Genomic DNA, 17,028 nt, shown 5'->3' on the forward strand with positions numbered 1-17,028 from the left:
AAAGGCTCCCTACTCCAATCTTCAGGCAGGCTGAACACAAGCTGGAACACAGCAAGTGGCAGACGCTGGGGCTTTCTGAGTGCTCTGTGATGGCTGAGCACGTTTGACACTGCTTAAGGCTGAGAAGATAAAACTGTTTGTAAAAACTGACCTTTAATTTGTTGATAGTACATTTCTGTGCACAACAAAAACACCCAAGCATAAGAAAAGATTCCAAGGTAACTAATTTAAAATTCTAATGAAACAAGAACAAAAAGAAAGCCAAGAGACTTAATTTTAAGGATAAGAAAAAGCTGGTAAGGTCATGCATGTAACTCAAGAGTTTTTTTCTAAGATACACCAAAATATGGGAATTAAGTTTACTTTAACAAAAGAATATAAAAATCTCTAAGGCAACTTATTTCATAGTTCACAGGAACTTAATATTTCAAACTAATTGTCACTTCAGAGACCGAGGTCTGTATCAGAATGCTTTAGACATTTAAACTTTCCAAACATGATACTGGAACACCAGGCCTCTAAAGCAGTGGCAACAATAACTAAGCAAAAAGAGATATTAAAGAAGTGACCAGCTGTCTCTATGCTCTACAGGGATTCCTTTCCCAAAGCTGCACAGAGCTCATCACTATCTTTAAACATTGAATTTTGTTCTAACATACAGATGACAGAATATATTTAACAAACATCCAGAACAATCAATACACATTCTGTGAAGCTCTCACTGTGTTTAGAGAGATCACCCAGATCCTGTCAAATCCTCTGGTAGCCATCACAACCTGCTCAATTCAGACCCAGCATTTATATATAACATTTAAGCTTCCTTCTAAAGTTTCCCATATGGAAGCCCAACAGAGGGATTTGAAAGTACATATAGTGCAAATGTAGCAGGTACAGAATCATAGAATAGTTAGGGTTGGAAAACACCTTAAGATCATCTAGTTCTAACCCCTCTGCCACGGCAGGGACACCTCACACAAGCTAACCCTCCCAACAACTAAACCCTTCTTTCACCTGAAGTAGGCATTTTCTTCCTTGAGTTGGCGCAATTCCCACTCCATTTTCGGAAGACGAGCCAGTTCTGTCTTCATGTTCTTGACAATTAAAGCATCATGTTCCTGCTGGGAGAGCTTCTGTTCCAGATCCTAGAAAATATGGGATGGCAAGAGGACAGCAATGATTAACTTGGAACTCATAAGAGCTACTCCTCCATTATACTTTTTAAACTTTTTAAATTAAGTCAATGAGGCTTGCATGACATTGGAAGGGAAGTCAGTGGGTCATCTGGCCCAATCCATCACTCAAAGCAGGGATGACTCTTGTTCCACCTGTAACACCTGGGCTGGCCTCTTCGCTACACCTATGTACCTTAAGTTCCTAATAAAACAAGATCTCCACTGATCATTAAAAAGGACCCACTTCTAGTGAATATTTTGCAGGGCAATATTGTGCTCTGCCACAAGATCAAACACAGTGTTCCTGCAGAGCACTGCAGAAGGATATAAATCACCTTTCTATTGAGAAAGCACAGGTTGATGCTTTTTCTCAATCAGTTGATACAACAAAGATGAAGTGTTTCATGTTACAGTTAATCACAAGTAGTCTGTACCATCCAAGTCAATTTAGCCAAATTCAGCTCTTGCTGGCCACCAGATCAGATTCTTACACGACAAACTAACCTCTTATTTCTGCAACAGTAATTATGTTTAGAAAAACATTGTTCTGTTCTTCCATGGAAGAGATTAAAAGCTAAAGCTTTATATAGCCCACAGAGTTTCTTACCTTAATCTTCTGTTCATATTCTGCTAGATGGGACTGGTTTGCTTGCAACATCTGGATTTGCTGACAAGCTTCTTGCCATTTTCTATTAGATGTACATACAAGAGGCATTTAGCACCCAGGAATCACATACCAGAAACCACCTACATGCAGAAGTATCTCTGACAAACATTTTCAAACACTATTAACAAGGTATATGGTACTGTTACAGCAGATTGGCTCTCAGAGTTTCACACTCATACCATCTCCCTCAAATTTAGAGAGAAAAACACTAATTTTTATAAAAACATGCATCTTAAGAAACAATCAAAAATTAAGGCCACCTTAACTTTGAAACCAGCAAATACACACCCACAGTAAATAAAGAGCACCTTTGAAACTGAGGAGTTGAACTTACTAAACAAGGAAAAAAAAAAAACCACACTCATATCTTTCAACTACCCCTCAACTAGGAGTTAAGGCTTGGTATTTTTGTTCAGTTCAGTCTATAAAGTTCAGATTAACCTTTCCCACCCACATGCCTTCTGTTAACTCTCTACCATGAACATGAGACATCACTGAGATTTTAAGTTCAAGCTTAGGGTTTTGGTTTTTTTTTTTCCTCAAAGTACAATTAAATTGCACCTCAGAGCTAGTTCCAAACAACGGTTACAACCTGCACATCCAGATCAAAGAACCCCTTTGAAGATCGGAAATCAAACGCTGTGGAAAGTTTTCTGAGTGACAACAGCTATGGAAGACTGAAGTTTTGTTTGCCTTTTTCTCCCTAGTCATTGATCCCCTGCTTACTTATGTTGAACATCCAGCTGTTCCATCAGTTCCTGCTTCTGAGAGTCTTGGCTTGTCATCTGCATCTCTTGATTCATTTTACTCCATTGCAGTTCTGAGATTTTCCCTTTTAATACAGTGATTGTCTGAATTAATGGAAAGAAAGAATAAACACATAAGGCTATGACTCTCCAAGCCAAACATTATGGATGGTGATAGACAGAAATTATATCCAAATTAGAAGTACAAACAGTGAATCTAGAAACAATCCCACTCTTGCAAACCTTCAGACCTGCAAACTCACCTCAAAAACAAAGGCAAAAGAAAGTAATTTAGTTGCTTTCATCTGTCACCCAAATTGTCATTTCCATTACCTATTAAGTGGGTGACCTCAAACTGGCATGAAAACTATCAAGCTTCAAAGCTAGATGATGATAAAACACAACTATATATATTAAAGTAAAAACATCCCACAACCATTCCAAATTAAATCTTGAAACACAGCCAAAATGTAAGCATCTGGGCTTGCCTCAACTAAATACCAGCTGCATTATGCTTTCCTTAAAGGTAGAGGGCCAGTGGATTTTAAAATGTTGTTCTAAATATCTTCATTCTAAAGAAAACCTCACAGGTTTGTTTCAAATAGCCAATACTCATCTCCCTTTAACAGAAAAATCTCAAAACATTCCATATGTAAGGTGTTTTCTAAACTGAGAGTCATGTAGGGTTCTCCTCTTGATACTGATGGATACAATAAAAAGAACACAGAAACAGAAAGGTTGCACACATTTCATACATGGGTTTAGTTTCTGTCATATGCCATCACTGTCTCTGTTTTTCAGCACCAATAAACGACACATTACATCTGTTTACCTGCTTTATCACACAAATATTTCCAGTGATAGCTAGGCAGCTGAAAGTCTTAAGGACTCCAGAGGTACACAGCTGATGCAATTAAACAGAAAAGTTACAAAAGAACTAGCTGAACTTAACTAGAATGGTATCTGAAGAGGCTGAAAGGACGGTCTTCTCAGCCCAAAGAGCTGAAATCAGAATTATCCAAGCATTTATCCTACAGTGGAATACAAAGGCACCCAAGGCATGTCAGGAAGAACTACTTCGTATATAACTTTGGTCTCCTCCACTCTACCATTCTCCCTACTTCCCTCAACACCTTCCCATTCTACCTCCTCCATCACTTCCCCTTTCTTTACCCAAAGTCATGTAACCCGACTTCCAAAGCTAGGTGCTTTATACTGCCTTGCACTTTTTTCTCCTTTTCTGTATCAATCTAAGAAATCCCTTCTCATTGTTAATTAACACGACGACAGCTTCTGACCTGCTCACTTGTCTCTGGACTTGGTTAGGTTCTAACCTTCAACATCAAACAGACACATACCACCAGGGTTTATTCCTAAATACAGTGCTTCCAATTGTTTTGTCTGGGTTGTTGGTTTGGTTTGGTTTTGGGTTTGTCTTTTTTTAATCAAAAAGGGGATTTTCAATTCGCAAGAACTTCAAAGTCAGTCACCGGAAGCTACAAAGGGATTAAAAATTTACTCTGTTCTTACTTCATTGGCTTCAGCTAATTTGCTCTCCTTCTCTTGCAGCTTCTTACTCATTGTCTCCATGCTCTTCTTATAGCATTTGCTCATCTCCATTTGTTCTTTCAGTTTATTTTCAGCTTCTGTTTCCCTTTCCTGATATTGCTTTATGCGCGTGAGCAGCTCCCGGTTACGGTCAGCCTCTCGCTTGCAATAGTAAAAAAACAAAACACAAAGAGACATAAGAGGAAAGTAGCACAAAACTGAAGCTGTTCTGGTTTCTCCTGTCTCCATTCCTCACTGCAGTGGTCAGAGCACTAGCAGGGGCAAAAAACTTACCAACAGCAACTCAGTGTCAAGGACCTACCAGGGCAAAGGAGCTAGAAAATTAAGAGGCAGTCAAAGTGATCTGGAAGACTAAGACATGAAGATGAGAACATAGACATGACTCCACTGAATGCTCAAAGATTAAACCATTTGATGCCCAATTTGAACCTGACCCATGTACAGCAAATTGACTTCCAGAAACTCAGATCTCAACAGCTGGGTTAGTAAGACAAACTTCCCTCTGCAACTTCTGGAAGTTGTATGAGGATATTTAACATAAAAGAAACAGGGTTTAAATGCACAGTATTATCAACAAAATAAATATTTTTGCCCTCTGAAAACTTCTCCTATACCATTTCAGTTTATTCCTACCACAAATTGATTATTGAAAAAATGTGTAGTAAATTGCTTTGCTAATCAAAGCAAATCGAGACATGGATTTACATAGTAAGCAAGGATTATGCAAAGCAATGTGAGGTTCCCAAAACCTTTAACCACAAGACTTGGAAAAACACAGAATCTGAGCAGGGTAATTACCACAGTGCTGGATTAGTGCTGCTCCCTTTTTCTGTACCAATATTTCAAGGGTTTCTGTGACTGACTCAACTACATTCCTGTTTGAACTTGGCTTAATCCCACACCTGACTTCAGAGGAACACTTACTCGCTATTTCACAACCACACACCAAATGTGTCACCCAGCACCCTTGTGAAATACAAAAAAAAACATGCTTACGATTTTTTTAAAGATTTTTTAATAATCAGTCTCATATCAGACCTTTGTTATGCTACAAAACCCACACATCTACTACTTATTCCAGTAACATAGCTAAGCAAATATATGTGGGCATCAGACCAGAAAGCAATAAAACCTCTTCGTCCCCAAGTGAGGCTCACTGTTTTATCAGTGCAAGCTCTCTTGTGTGACAGTGCACAGTTGGCACTGCTGCCACTCCAATTAATTACAGTCACACAAAGTACATGCTGGCAATTGTGCCAGCAGAAGTTTAAATTCATCTGGGAGAAAAACACTTAAATACTTCTGGAAGAAACAAATACTAAATCCTTTTGTTACTGCTACCCATGATGACTACAGTGCTAAACTAATGGAAGCTTGTGATCAGATCATTGGTTTATAAACCAAACCCGGCTCTGACGTTCACATTCTCATGTACATCAGCAAGTTAGTGCAGTGCACTGTGAGGGGATCTGCAGAGCAAAAGTTTGTGCTGGGAACTTGATACCCACACCACCACAACATCTGGAGTGAATGCAAACACAATAAATGTGTTCCAGGATCTTGTTCTGAAGACAGTGTCTGTCAGAAGGTGGAGAACACTAGGCTTGCTCCTGGCCTCCATCTTTCAGTTTAGTTTCATCCCCAAAAAAGCTGACTATACACATTCTGAGACATTCCACTGCAAACCAAAGCACAGCATATGAGAAGTCAAGAGTATACACCTAATCCAAACTAAAACACCAACGTAGATGTACTACGTATGTTCTGACTTAGGTCTATTACATCAAACCATCTGCAATTGATGTACCTACCTCATAGTTCCTGGCATTGGTATTAGCTGCTTTCTCCAGCTCAATGCGAGCTCGTTTGTGGCTAAGCTCCATCTGCATCTTCTCTCGTTCCACCTGCAGGAGCTGAGATTTGGAGTGGATCTGCCCAGCTTGCTCTTCCATCTCACCAGACCATGTGTGAAAAGGGACATTACACACCATTAACAGCATATAACATTGATAGCTCCCACCTTGTGCTGTTCAGCTCACGCTTCAATGCCACTTCACAAGTTATAAGGAATCTATCACCATATTTATGGTACTCTCACACCAACTGCAGATGAGGAAACCAAGAGTTCAACACCACACTCAGAAACCCACATCAAATCAATGTTAGCTGGAAAGAAGCAAAAGTCAAGTTCTTCATTCAGAAATTCTCATTCAATCTCTAAAGGTACTCTGACAAAATGTACCTATCTAGAAAAAAAATGTTAATGATGAACTTCCCAAGCCTCATAAAAGTAACAGCAGCTACTCGACAAACAGAGATCATGTTCCCCAGGAAGTTTAACTGCTGGCAAAATAACATGGTTTTCTAACTGCCACATTACACTTCATTTTTTCATTCCAATTACTCTAGAACACAGGCAATATTAATAGAACACCTCATGTCTAAGCCCTGTACATTCAAGACTAAGGAAGACTCTATAAACCAGGAAGAGTCTCCTCTAACCATCTTTGCAATGCATCGTTGCATCTTTTGCAATCCGAGATGTACCAGAAACAGAAAATGTACAGTTTTTTTCATTTTAAATGCAAAGCAGATTTAAATTAAAAAGAAAGCAAGTTTATTTTATACTTAGAGACTCCAATAGAAATTATATTAAGATACACAACACTGAAACTTCAATAAATAACAAACAGTCCTTAGGATCCAAAAATGTTAACTTCATGCTTCATGAGCATGAGGCAGCTTACAGGAAAAAGCTCAAAACAAACATGTGGAAACAAACAGCAGTAGCCAAGGAAGCAAAACTGGTCAGCAGATCAAAGCCACACACAAGGCAAGTCTTCCACATGTGTCCAGACAAAGGACCTTTAAGGAAGATTGTACAAAAAAGTAGCAAATTGACTTGCTAGAAAATATTAATTGATAAAAGTTCCTTTGTTCAGCAACATGAAAACAACCCATAATTTAATTCCCTGAGCTGGATGCACCTATAAGCAGCAGGGAAAATATTCAAAAGACCCTCCTGAAATTTGTACAAAACAGAAATAAATGTATGACACTTTAAAACAATTTAAAGATTCCCGAATGTTGACAAAAACAAGCTTTCATTGAGCTTGCATGAGTATCAATTGTAGAAAGAATGGTGAGGTCTTCATTAAATCAATCCCAGTTCCTGAAATCAAAAGGAGCATACAACCACGTTTAAGAGATCCTGGGAGCATCACCGGGATGAGGACACCTCACCTGCACCCTCTGCTGGTACTGAATCTGCATGGCGCTCTGAGACGAGCCTGGCGTCGCCAGCCCAGACACCCCCTCCAGTGAAATGAAGTTGTTGAGGGATCTCAGCGCGGAGAAGACGGTGGTGTTATTTTCGAAGTCATCCATGGCTCTGGAAGTACACAGAAAGTCATCAGCAAAACATCCAGAGCAATCTGAAAAATACTGGCTGCTTTGTTAAAAAGATACACGTTGTTGCCTAAATGTAACGCTAAATGGAAGGTCTTCCAATTCACAAGGTACAAAACTCAATCTGCTGGTCAATGCTGAGATCAACGTGAATCAGAAACCACTATCCAAGCAAGGCTGAAGTTGTAGGCCTCCTAAACGAGAAAACCATGCAAAACAGCCTGTTTTTCCTTGAGCTTTCTACCTGAAATGCTTTATTTTGGACAGAGCCTTGGGTGGCATGGTTTAGTGGGAGGTGTCCCTGCCCATGGCAGGGGGTTGGAACTGGATGATATTAAGGTCCTTTACAACCCTAGCTATTCTACGATTCTCCCCCAAATCTCAGCCCATGTGTAAATAAAAGCTATCATAAATCATACAAAACTGAATTTTCCTTTCCAATGCAATCAAGGTAACAGTCTTGGATACAAGTTAACATTGTAGGACATGAAGATCTGCAGCAGGTAACTCTAGTAAACAGAGCTTACTACTCTTCATCCAAACATCTGAGGCTGATGGGGGAAGAATTCCATAGTAGCAGCAAATCCCACCTTCTACACAACTTGCCTCTGGCTTCCAAAAAGCACTTTGCAACTGAACTTCCAGCAACAAAACTTCCCAAGGTCACTTCTGTAAGGAAAACTCTGTCTCCTCATTCACATAAAAGCCCTCACAATTCTTCCTTCAAATCTAGAATATTAACTAAAAGGCCAAAGCCAAAACAAGCCTGGATCCCAGAAAAGCCTGCAAGGTTCCCCAGGGGACTTCAAGAAGTCTAGTGAGCCTCACAAAGCCTCAGGACCACAGAAGGCTCAGGACCATGAAAGGCAACCGCATCCACACAGCCCTGTACCAAAGACACAGACTCGGGTCTAACTTTCGGGGCAACACAGCTGTTACTCTTTGGATTTACATCACTGCGAAGAGGAGATATAATACTAATATAGGCAACGGATCAGCCAAAACCCAAATGAAAACGTTTATTCATAGTAAGTACCTCAGTACCTCATGTAAATCAATTCACCGCCAACAGGTAACTCTGCACAGAAAGCCTGATTTGAAATCACGAACAACGCTAAAAATTAAAAGGACAAGCGTGGCCCCACTGCAGAAAACCCGCTGGCAAAGGTGCCCCGGGCACCGCGGGGTGGGGGGGGGTCCCTCACGGATCCCCCGAGGGCGCACAGGGGGAGCGGGGCCTCGGCAGTGCCCACAGCCTTGCCCAGCCCCGGCCGCCCAGGGGTAGGAGGAACAGGGACAGGGCACAGCCTCCCCTCCCCGCTCCTACGACACCGGAGTCGGCCGGGAGCGACAGCCGAGCTCGGGAGCGGGGCAGGAAGGCAGCGGCGAGCCGGGCGGTGCCGGTGCGGCCCGAGCGGGGCCAACGGCCTCCCGCCCGCCCTCAGGCGCTCCCTCACTCACCGCCGCGCGCGCCCCGCTTGGATCTCCCTCCTCGCCCCGGCGCCGAAATCGCACGAGAACTCGCGCCCAGCTCTCGCGAGAACAGCGGCGCGGGCCGCCGTAAGGACGGGACTAGGCGCGCATGTCGCCGCGGCCTCCGCGTTCTACCGTAATGACCCGCGGTAGCGCCATTCCTTGGTGGGGGGAATGGGCTGCTCTGGCGCTGTCCTTACCAAACTTACCCAAAGCAACACCCCGCTGCTTAGTTTAGGGAATCGGGAGGTTTCAAAGCAGGTGGAATTCGATAACCCTGTGAGCAATCCCAAATGAGCTGTCTACACTGAGAAAGATCCGGAAGCCTTCAACTGGACGCTGTCACAAGCCCCTCTTGCAACTCATGCCACAGCCAGCCGGATAAAAGCGCTGTTTAATGTGAAAGTTGTCACCTTCCAATAAACAGATCTTATCTTAGCAGTAGCTAAATTTCTTTGTGCGAAAGGAATTCTAGCAGCTCAATCAGTAACCCTCCCTGTCTGGGATCCAAGGAATACCTCATCATTTCGCCTAAGAGACAGCACTGGTCAAATATAAAATACTACTGCAAACAGAAAGGAAACTACCTCCTGGGTGACAATACAGACCCTGACAGGCACAAAAACGTTATCTCTTTTTACACACACTGATAAATTGCACCAGCTTTAAAGAAAGACGAAGAGGCACCAAATTGGCTCATAATGCCCTTGCTGCTCCCTCTCATTCCGACAGCCACCTTTCATGGTTAACCTCACACGGGACAACACTAACAGTGCAATGATTTTCAAGCACGCATTAAAACCTTGTAAAATCACTGTTTTATTTCCATTTCCATTACTCCAAGCCCCAGAGGTCACCATTCAGATTGCTCCTCTCCATTCCCAACTGTTTTCTCTGCAGGTGAGAAGTTAGATTGGATGCCTCTGCTGGGATAATTAGCAGATACAGGCAGCAGGGCACCACCCTGGTTATTTTTGTATGTAATGTACTTCGTAACAATTGTGGCAGATTTCCCCAGGGTCTGAATGGTGGGATTTTCCATTAAACACACAGCAGACTTGGGTTTCCAGTGAGTGTCAGATCACCTGTTTAATAATCTGCAGTTTTTAGCCTTCATTTCCCTTTGTACAGTCTCGCCAAATAGTAAGATTCAGCAGAGTCCTTCCGGCTGGCATGAGGCTTTATAGTTCTCACATCTTGGAACTGTTCCTTCAGTCTGTTCTGCAGCAGACGGGACTCATACCCATCCCAGAATTTACAGAGCAGCGTTCCTTTTGGCTTTAAAATACTTTGGGATACCTTCAAAAGGCCTAAACATAGATTGATCAGCTTCTGATGATCCAGTTCTTTGATGCCTGTTGCATTAGGTGCCATGTCGCTCAAGATAACATCCACTTTCTCTGCAGGAAGCAGACTCTGAATCGTCCTCAGCGTGTTTGGGTCTGCAATGTCAGCCTTTGACAGGAAGACTGCTCCTTCCAGAGGCGCAATCCGAAGGAGGTCAACACCAAGGACGAAGCCAGCGGGGACAGCAGGATCTAGTTAAAAATAAATGGCACACTGAACACTCATAATGGTTGCAAACAACCTCCATAGGTACGAGCTCTGTGCTAGTCATTAAACAAAAATCACCTGCCACATCTGGTCTTCTTATCCTTAGACAATTTGCTGCATGTGTCTGGATGGATGGTTTGCGGTAAGCTAATCCATTCCAGATGTGAAAACTCTGCTACTTTGGATAAGCAAGGGGTATTTTTCTTGGTTTTGTTCTGCTCTTTCAAGGCTGACAGTCCAGAAATGCTGGATGCTAGTACAGATGGTAACACCTTATCTTGTAAATATTAATAGCTTAAAACGGGGTACTATCATTTTGCAAGAAAGGAAATAAAAATTCAAGAAAGCCAAGCTACCTCCTGAGGCCACATCCATGGCAGAACGGGATGAAGGGATCTTCCCCATAACATTTAATCAGAACATTAGCACCACGTTAAGGTTTAATTTCACAAATATGATGTCTCCAGAGCATAAGAAAGAGTTTCTGTTCCTCACTGCCACACATCTTCACACCTGTCAGTGACTCCTGGCATTCACCAGTATCCATAAGCCACTCCCTACACCACCACCATCACAACTGAGTTTTCTAACACACCTCAAGATGAGCAGCATCCCCGTCTTGCCTGCCAACACCATGCACTTACCGGTACCTAAGGCATTGACTCTCTCTACAGCAACCTGACTCCAAGCACCAGGCGCCGCTCCACAGTCAAGAACGGAAAGTCCTGGACGAAGAATATGAAGCTTGTCATCCATTTCCAGTAACTTGAAGGCACTGCGGCAACGGTAATGCTGCTGCTTCGCCGCCTTGACAAAGGGATCCTTCACGTGCCGCTCCAGCCACCAGTGCTCAGTGCCAGTTTTCTTCAGAAACCTCACCGTGGTGTGGAGACATCTGCTCACCAAATGCCAACAGCTGCCCGGTAAGGAGGGCAAGTTAATCAGTACACGATCATAGAATCACAGAAGGGATAGGGTTGGACCTTAAAGCTCATGCAGTTCCAACCCCCTGCCATGGGCAGGGTACCTGCCACTGGACCAGGTTGCTCCACGCCGCATCACTATGTATTTCAAAGGTCTCTACGTAACTAATTCTAGCTGCAACACCTCCTCCCGGGCTCACAAAAAAAGCCTCCAAATCTGAGATTCACAATGCCTTTCGTTACCTGGTCCAGCCCCAACCAAAGGGCTGTGTTTGGGGTGGATGCCTCACAGGTTACCCCGCGGTGGGACGGAGGGGCCCCCTCATAGACAGCTCTTCCCTTCTGCTGTGCTGTTTGTGTTCAAGGCCCACAGGGCCGCGACATGGCAGCCCGACCCCAGCACACGCACCGGCTGCCTCAGAGGGGCGGCTGGGGGTGCCGCAGCCCCTCGGAGGAAGGGGAGATGCCCCAGCTCCGCCATGTCCCTGGGCAGAGCACACCAACACCCGCTGCCACCACAGCTGTCCCGGTCACTACCCCCCTCGCCGGTACTCCCAGCAGTGACAAACCCAGAACGCACGGTGCCCGTTTCTGAGGAACGCTTAAGGCGCCGGGGGTAACACCAACCCCTCCCGGGCGGGCCCGGCTCCGATGGCTGCCTCAGCGGCCCCGCCACGCACCTTCCCCCGGCGGCGGCAGCAGCAGCAGCACGCCGCGCCGCCATGGCGGCCCCTCAGCCCGCCCCGCCTCCCCTCACGGCTGCCGCGGGCGGGGCTGCAGCGGCGGCGGCGCTGGAAGGGGCCGAGGTGCTGAGGGGACAGGGCCGGGGGCATGGGGACCGGTGCTGAGGGGGCAGGGGGGCGGCCGTGAGGGCGGATCGCGGCGAGAAAGTAGGGGCAGCCATAAGGGAAGAGCATGAGGGGTGCGGAGGGGTGGCCATGAGGGGTGGCGGCGGCAGCTGTATAGTGTGGGCCGCTGCTGGGGGGTAAGTGAGGGGTGGCTGTGAGTGAAGATCTTGAGGGGACATCAGTTTGCCCTTAGTGGCATGGTGGCCTTGGCGGTTCAGTTGGGCTTCACCATGTTAAAGGTCTTTTCCAACCTAGCTGATTCTATGTGATTTAGGGAGAGGGCGCTGGGAGAGCAGCGGGTGGGTGGGCAACGCTATGGAAGCGGGCGCTGGGGACTGAGGGTTTGGGCTGGGGATGGCAGGGACCAGGCTTTTGGGGATGGCTGCAGAGGGGCGACCTGCACCCGCTGTGCTGGAGGAGCGGCTTGCCCTCCCCTCCGAGGGGTGCCGGGAGCCCTTGGCGCAGCGTGCCCGCATCTCCTGCCCAGGAGCCATGTACACCACCAAGCTCTTCACCCTGGTCCTGGTGGTGCAGCCGCAGCGCGTCCTCCTGGGCCTGAAGAAGCGCGGGTTCGGAGCCGGGCTGTGGAATGGCTTCGGTGGGAAGGTGCAGCCAGGAGAGAGCATCGAAGAGGCCGCTCGGAGGTGAGCAGGCGCCGTGGGGAGAGGTGGGTTCAGGGCACAGGAGGTGTTGGATCATTTGTGGTGGGGTTACTGCAGCTCTGCTGATCAGTAACGCCCTTGGAACCAGTGTTACCCACCAGTGCTGTCCTGAGCCATCTCTGAACAGAGAAAACGGCCTGCTCCACAGGCTAAGAGGGATCGGCCGCATGAACAGGGAAAGGGGATGGCTCCCCATTGCTGTCATCTGCAAATCTTTAACTGTTGTCCAGTCTGTGAGTAACTGGAAGTGAGTGTCCTCCTCCCAAAGACTGATCCAAACTGAGCCTTTGCTAGCAGTGGGCAGAAGTTCTTGCTCTGTTCAGAAAGGTGCAAAGTTTTAATTGTGGCTGCATAGCAGAATTACAGCTTATGCCAGCAAACTGCTTAGTGTTTAATGTTGAAGCTGTTGAACAGATGCTGCCTTCCAGTAGTGAAAACGTAGTAGCAAAACAGAGATTTTTTAGGGGTCCCTTATGAAAGGCGCTGGTGAAATTTATGATTTGACTTCATGGCGCCATTTGAAGCCTTAATGCTGAGTTGGGGAATTGAACTCCATCAGCACAGAGGTACAATAGCATTTCTGAAGCTTTTAGTACTCATTCCTCAGAGTTCTTCTGTTTAGTCAGTAAAATGAAATAGCAGATGGCAGCTGAATTGCTAAACTCCTCTAAAATTTAGGTACCTCATTCTTTACACAAACACTGCTGATACAAACCCACACTTTGCCACTTCCTCTGTTTCTGATAAATGCCCCAATTTGCCCTTGCAGCTGCAGCAAGATGAGTGTTGGTGTAGCTCAACAGCTACCCAACAGCTTTTTCCCTGAACCATCTGTGCCAGTACAACCGCCTGGGTTCTGCGGTGAGCTCTTCCAGGGATACAGGGGCCCTCTCTGCAGGTGTTAATGTACCTCATGCTTACATTGTGGCTTTTCATGTAATTTGTCACCTCTAAGAGGAGGGAGATTTGTTTTGTGACTTAATTCAGGCCTTCATTTGCTAGGCTTGCACTGCCACTGTGGTGTGAAATGACTGAATTTAGCATTTGATTTCCTAGGTGTGTGTTTGCCTAGAGTGAGAAACTGGAGCTTTAGTCTATATGAGACACCAAGTGAGAAAGGTGTCACCCATCCCAGTGCAGTGTGCCACAGGAACAGCCAGTGCCTGCTGCTGTGGAGTGCAGAACAGTCCAGTTCTCATCCCTTTCCATGCAGCTGGTAGGAGCTCACTGCAGCGGCAGCACTGATACCAGCTGAGCAGGAAGCAGTCCCCAGAGCCAGATAGACAAAGCCTGCCTTCCTGGCAGGAACACCACTACTACAGCTACCTTAGAGTGCAGCTGTCCTCCAAGAAGCATCACACAGTCCAAAGCAAACTTACCTTGGCTGCGGTATTAGGCTGTGGTTCTGTGTTGCACTGTCTCTGTTGGCTTTGCACTGGTGTAAAGTGTGAAGTGTCCTCACAGCACTGATAGTTAAACATTAAGCTGAAACATGAGCAAGTTTCCTCTGTCTGTTAAGATTCCTATCTTCCATTGGGTACATCACATTCCTATGAGCACCTGGGCACTCATGGCTCCTCACTGGCACATCTTGTAAGGGGAATATTTAGTTCATTATTTTCAGTATGCTACCTGTAATGTTTCTACTTCCTATATACGGAGCCAAACAGCCAACAGATAAATTGCTTGGAGAACCATAGCAGTGTTGTACTTTGTTGTTCAATTATTACAGCCTGTCAGATGAGGCTTTTAGATTTGCTGCTGGAAAACTGCCTCTGTTTTAAACACAGTTTCTTAAGGAAACTAAAATTAGCTAAGCTGTTTAGTTGGAACACGATTTTGAAGGATGGGATCCATGAAATCGATGCCAAAGAAAGCTGGAGCCCTAAAGAGCATTTCCATTACATTTTGAAATTAAGTGGCTGCCAAATATTCAGCTACATCAATTATTAACCTTAACTGAAGATGCATTGTTTCCAAGCATTCCTTATTTTTGTCCATTAGAAAAACCATGACTAACTTCAAGTTATGCTGACTCTGTTAGGGGTAGGCTAAAATAAAATAAGCCCTAAGCACATAGCACAAAGAGAGCAAGTAACTGAATGTGCTTCGAGTAGCTGTGCGTGGGGACGAATGGAAAAGAGCTGTCTGGCAAGTCCCTCAAAGTGCTCTTTAAGTCTTCCCTTGTAGCTTCTCCTTACGCTAAATGTACAGAAATGGGGCAGAAATGGAAAGTTTACCCAACTGCTTTGTGTTTTTATGTGGCATTTGAATGGGAAATGGTATTCCTAACTCTGTGTGCAAATGATGTTAGTAGTGTGTAGTGTTCTTAAATAAGGTGCAGTTAACCTCAGAAGTAGCTGAGTTTGTTGCACTACAGATGCTTCAGTATTCCTTACCTGCTCCTCCACAGTTCTAAAAGCTTCAGCTTGAAGTTGGCAAAGCCAACAATGCATATCTTGGAGTTCTTAAACCACATCCAGCTACAGTCATACAAGCATTAGCCCACTTCTCACTCATCTCAGAAAAGATCCTCATGTTGTAAGGAATGTAAATTATACTAACAATAATTTTTCCTGACTCTTCCCTTTCCAACATAGACTGTTTTCCTACCAGTCTTTAGGAGCTTGGAAAAGCACAGGAACCAGTCTGACCTGGCTGTTCCGTGGTGTCAGTCAGTCAGTAGTTGCTGTGCCCTGCTCCATTTTGCAGGTGCAGCGGTCATCTTTAGTTCACTTGAACAGTTTTAAACATGCAAGTAAAGCTAACAACAGCTTTTTGGTTCTCCCACTGCTTGCTTTGACGTGAAGAAGTCTATTTCTTGTGCAGGGAGCTCCTGGAGGAGAGTGGGCTGACTGTGAACACCTTGCAGAAGATGGGGCAGATCACATTTGAGTTTGTGGGCAACTCTGAACTCATGGAGGTCCACATTTTCCGGGCAGATGATTTTCATGGAGAGCCAACAGAAAGCGATGGTAGGTGGAGGGGAAGAAGGGTGCGCATTCTCTTCTGAGACACTATTGCTCTTTGGAAATGCAGAACTACTCATGCCAAAATCCCTTTACGAAGGGAAGCAGCTGAGCTGTAGAGTGAAACTGACTGACAGACACTCAAAGGGGAGGTTGGAACTAGATGACCTTAAGGTCCTTTCCAACCCTGATTATTCTAAGAGTCTATGAGCAAAACACCCCCAGGAGAAAGTTGCACACAAAGTTGCTTTTTTTTTTCTCCCGCCAGAAATGCGTCCCCAGTGGTTTCAGCTGGACGAGGTGCCATTCAGTCGCATGTGGGCAGACGATATCTACTGGTTTCCCCTTGTGCTTCAGAAGAAGTTGTTTCGGGGCTATTTTAAGTTCCAGGGACAAGACACGATCCTGGAGCACACCCTGAAAGAAGTGGAGGAAGTTTAAGAAAACAGAAGCAGTCAACCCACGTGCTGCTGCCCACGCTGGGCTAGAACACCACGAGTGCTGCTTCCAAAAGTCTTCTTTCTCAGCTCTCTAGCAAAGGAGGCTGATGCATCAGGACACTGGGAAGTAACCAGGAAAGTAAGGGGGTTTCTTAGAGCAGAAATAAAAGTAATGAGGTTGTCCATGCTGTGAAGTCCCTGGCTGTGTTACATACACTTCAGTTATGTGATCACAGCTATTAAAAACATAGTGTTAACTCTTTCCTGCACAGGTGAATGATGTTTTAGGCTTTCCCCTCATGGCTGGAAATGTGGGTTTTTTTAAAGATTAAAGCTATTTTTTAGTAAAAGCATGTGTTGCTCTGTTGTTAAATGCTGGCTGCCTTCTCGACTGGTTAAGGGCCTTTCAGGAGTTGGCTTCCTTTCACAGAAGCATTAAGTGGACAGTGATGCAGCAGAATTGATTATCTTGTCTCTGCCAGTTTCCATCCAGTTCCTTATTCAGCATTAACTCCCGGAGTAAGGCAAAGCTTGACCAGCACTGTGAAAGCCCTTTGTAAAATACATTGAACACAATCAACTTTGAGCAAATCCACA

The 17,028-nt window shown here is 45.0% G+C and overlaps 3 protein-coding genes across 9 annotated transcripts in view; 1 reads left to right on the plus strand and 2 right to left on the minus strand.

The window, feature by feature from the left end:
* MAD1L1 (mitotic arrest deficient 1 like 1) overlaps positions 1-9,265 on the minus strand; it is a 378,161-nt gene extending 368,896 nt beyond the window's left edge. The window contains exons 1-7 of one of the 4 annotated variants that reach the window (XM_065684510.1): positions 9,245-9,265; positions 7,398-7,545; positions 5,966-6,106; positions 4,116-4,295; positions 2,566-2,690; positions 1,780-1,861; positions 1,012-1,142 (exon numbers count right to left, since the gene is read on the minus strand). In XM_065684510.1, the coding sequence (XP_065540582.1) occupies positions 1,012-1,142; positions 1,780-1,861; positions 2,566-2,690; positions 4,116-4,295; positions 5,966-6,106; positions 7,398-7,541 (803 nt within the window). In that variant the 5' untranslated portion in view covers positions 7,542-7,545; positions 9,245-9,265. The other 3 variants (XM_065684508.1, XM_065684507.1, XM_065684509.1) reach the window with 3 other exon arrangements.
* A 569-nt stretch (positions 9,266-9,834) lies between these two features.
* Positions 9,835-12,353, minus strand: MRM2 (mitochondrial rRNA methyltransferase 2). 2 transcript variants are annotated; one of them, XM_065684514.1, is made up of 3 exons: positions 12,140-12,353; positions 11,234-11,505; positions 9,835-10,573 (listed from the first exon to the last, which is right to left on the minus strand). In XM_065684514.1, exons 1-3 carry the CDS (start codon positions 12,343-12,345, stop codon positions 10,149-10,151), a joined length of 903 nt encoding a protein of 300 aa, XP_065540586.1. In that variant the 5' UTR covers positions 12,346-12,353; the 3' UTR covers positions 9,835-10,148. The 2 variants fall into 2 exon arrangements, with proteins under 2 accessions (XP_065540586.1, XP_065540587.1); XM_065684515.1 differs by having other exon boundaries at positions 12,193-12,268.
* Positions 12,232-16,781, plus strand: NUDT1 (nudix hydrolase 1). Of its 3 annotated transcripts, none has more exons than XM_065684518.1 (4): positions 12,232-12,318; positions 12,848-13,004; positions 15,852-15,997; positions 16,260-16,781. In XM_065684518.1, the coding sequence occupies exons 2-4, from the start codon at positions 12,853-12,855 to the stop codon at positions 16,430-16,432; spliced, it is 471 nt and encodes a 156-aa protein (XP_065540590.1). In that variant the 5' UTR covers positions 12,232-12,318; positions 12,848-12,852; the 3' UTR covers positions 16,433-16,781. The 3 variants fall into 3 exon arrangements, with proteins under 3 accessions (XP_065540590.1, XP_065540591.1, XP_065540588.1); XM_065684519.1 differs by lacking the exon at positions 12,232-12,318 and adding an exon at positions 12,385-12,402; XM_065684516.1 differs by lacking the exon at positions 12,232-12,318 and having other exon boundaries at positions 12,716-13,004.
* The last annotated feature ends 247 nt before the right edge of the window (positions 16,782-17,028 follow it).

Source organism: Lathamus discolor, chromosome 6, assembly GCF_037157495.1.
Source record: "Lathamus discolor isolate bLatDis1 chromosome 6, bLatDis1.hap1, whole genome shotgun sequence".
Lineage (NCBI taxonomy): Eukaryota > Metazoa > Chordata > Aves > Psittaciformes > Psittacidae > Lathamus > Lathamus discolor.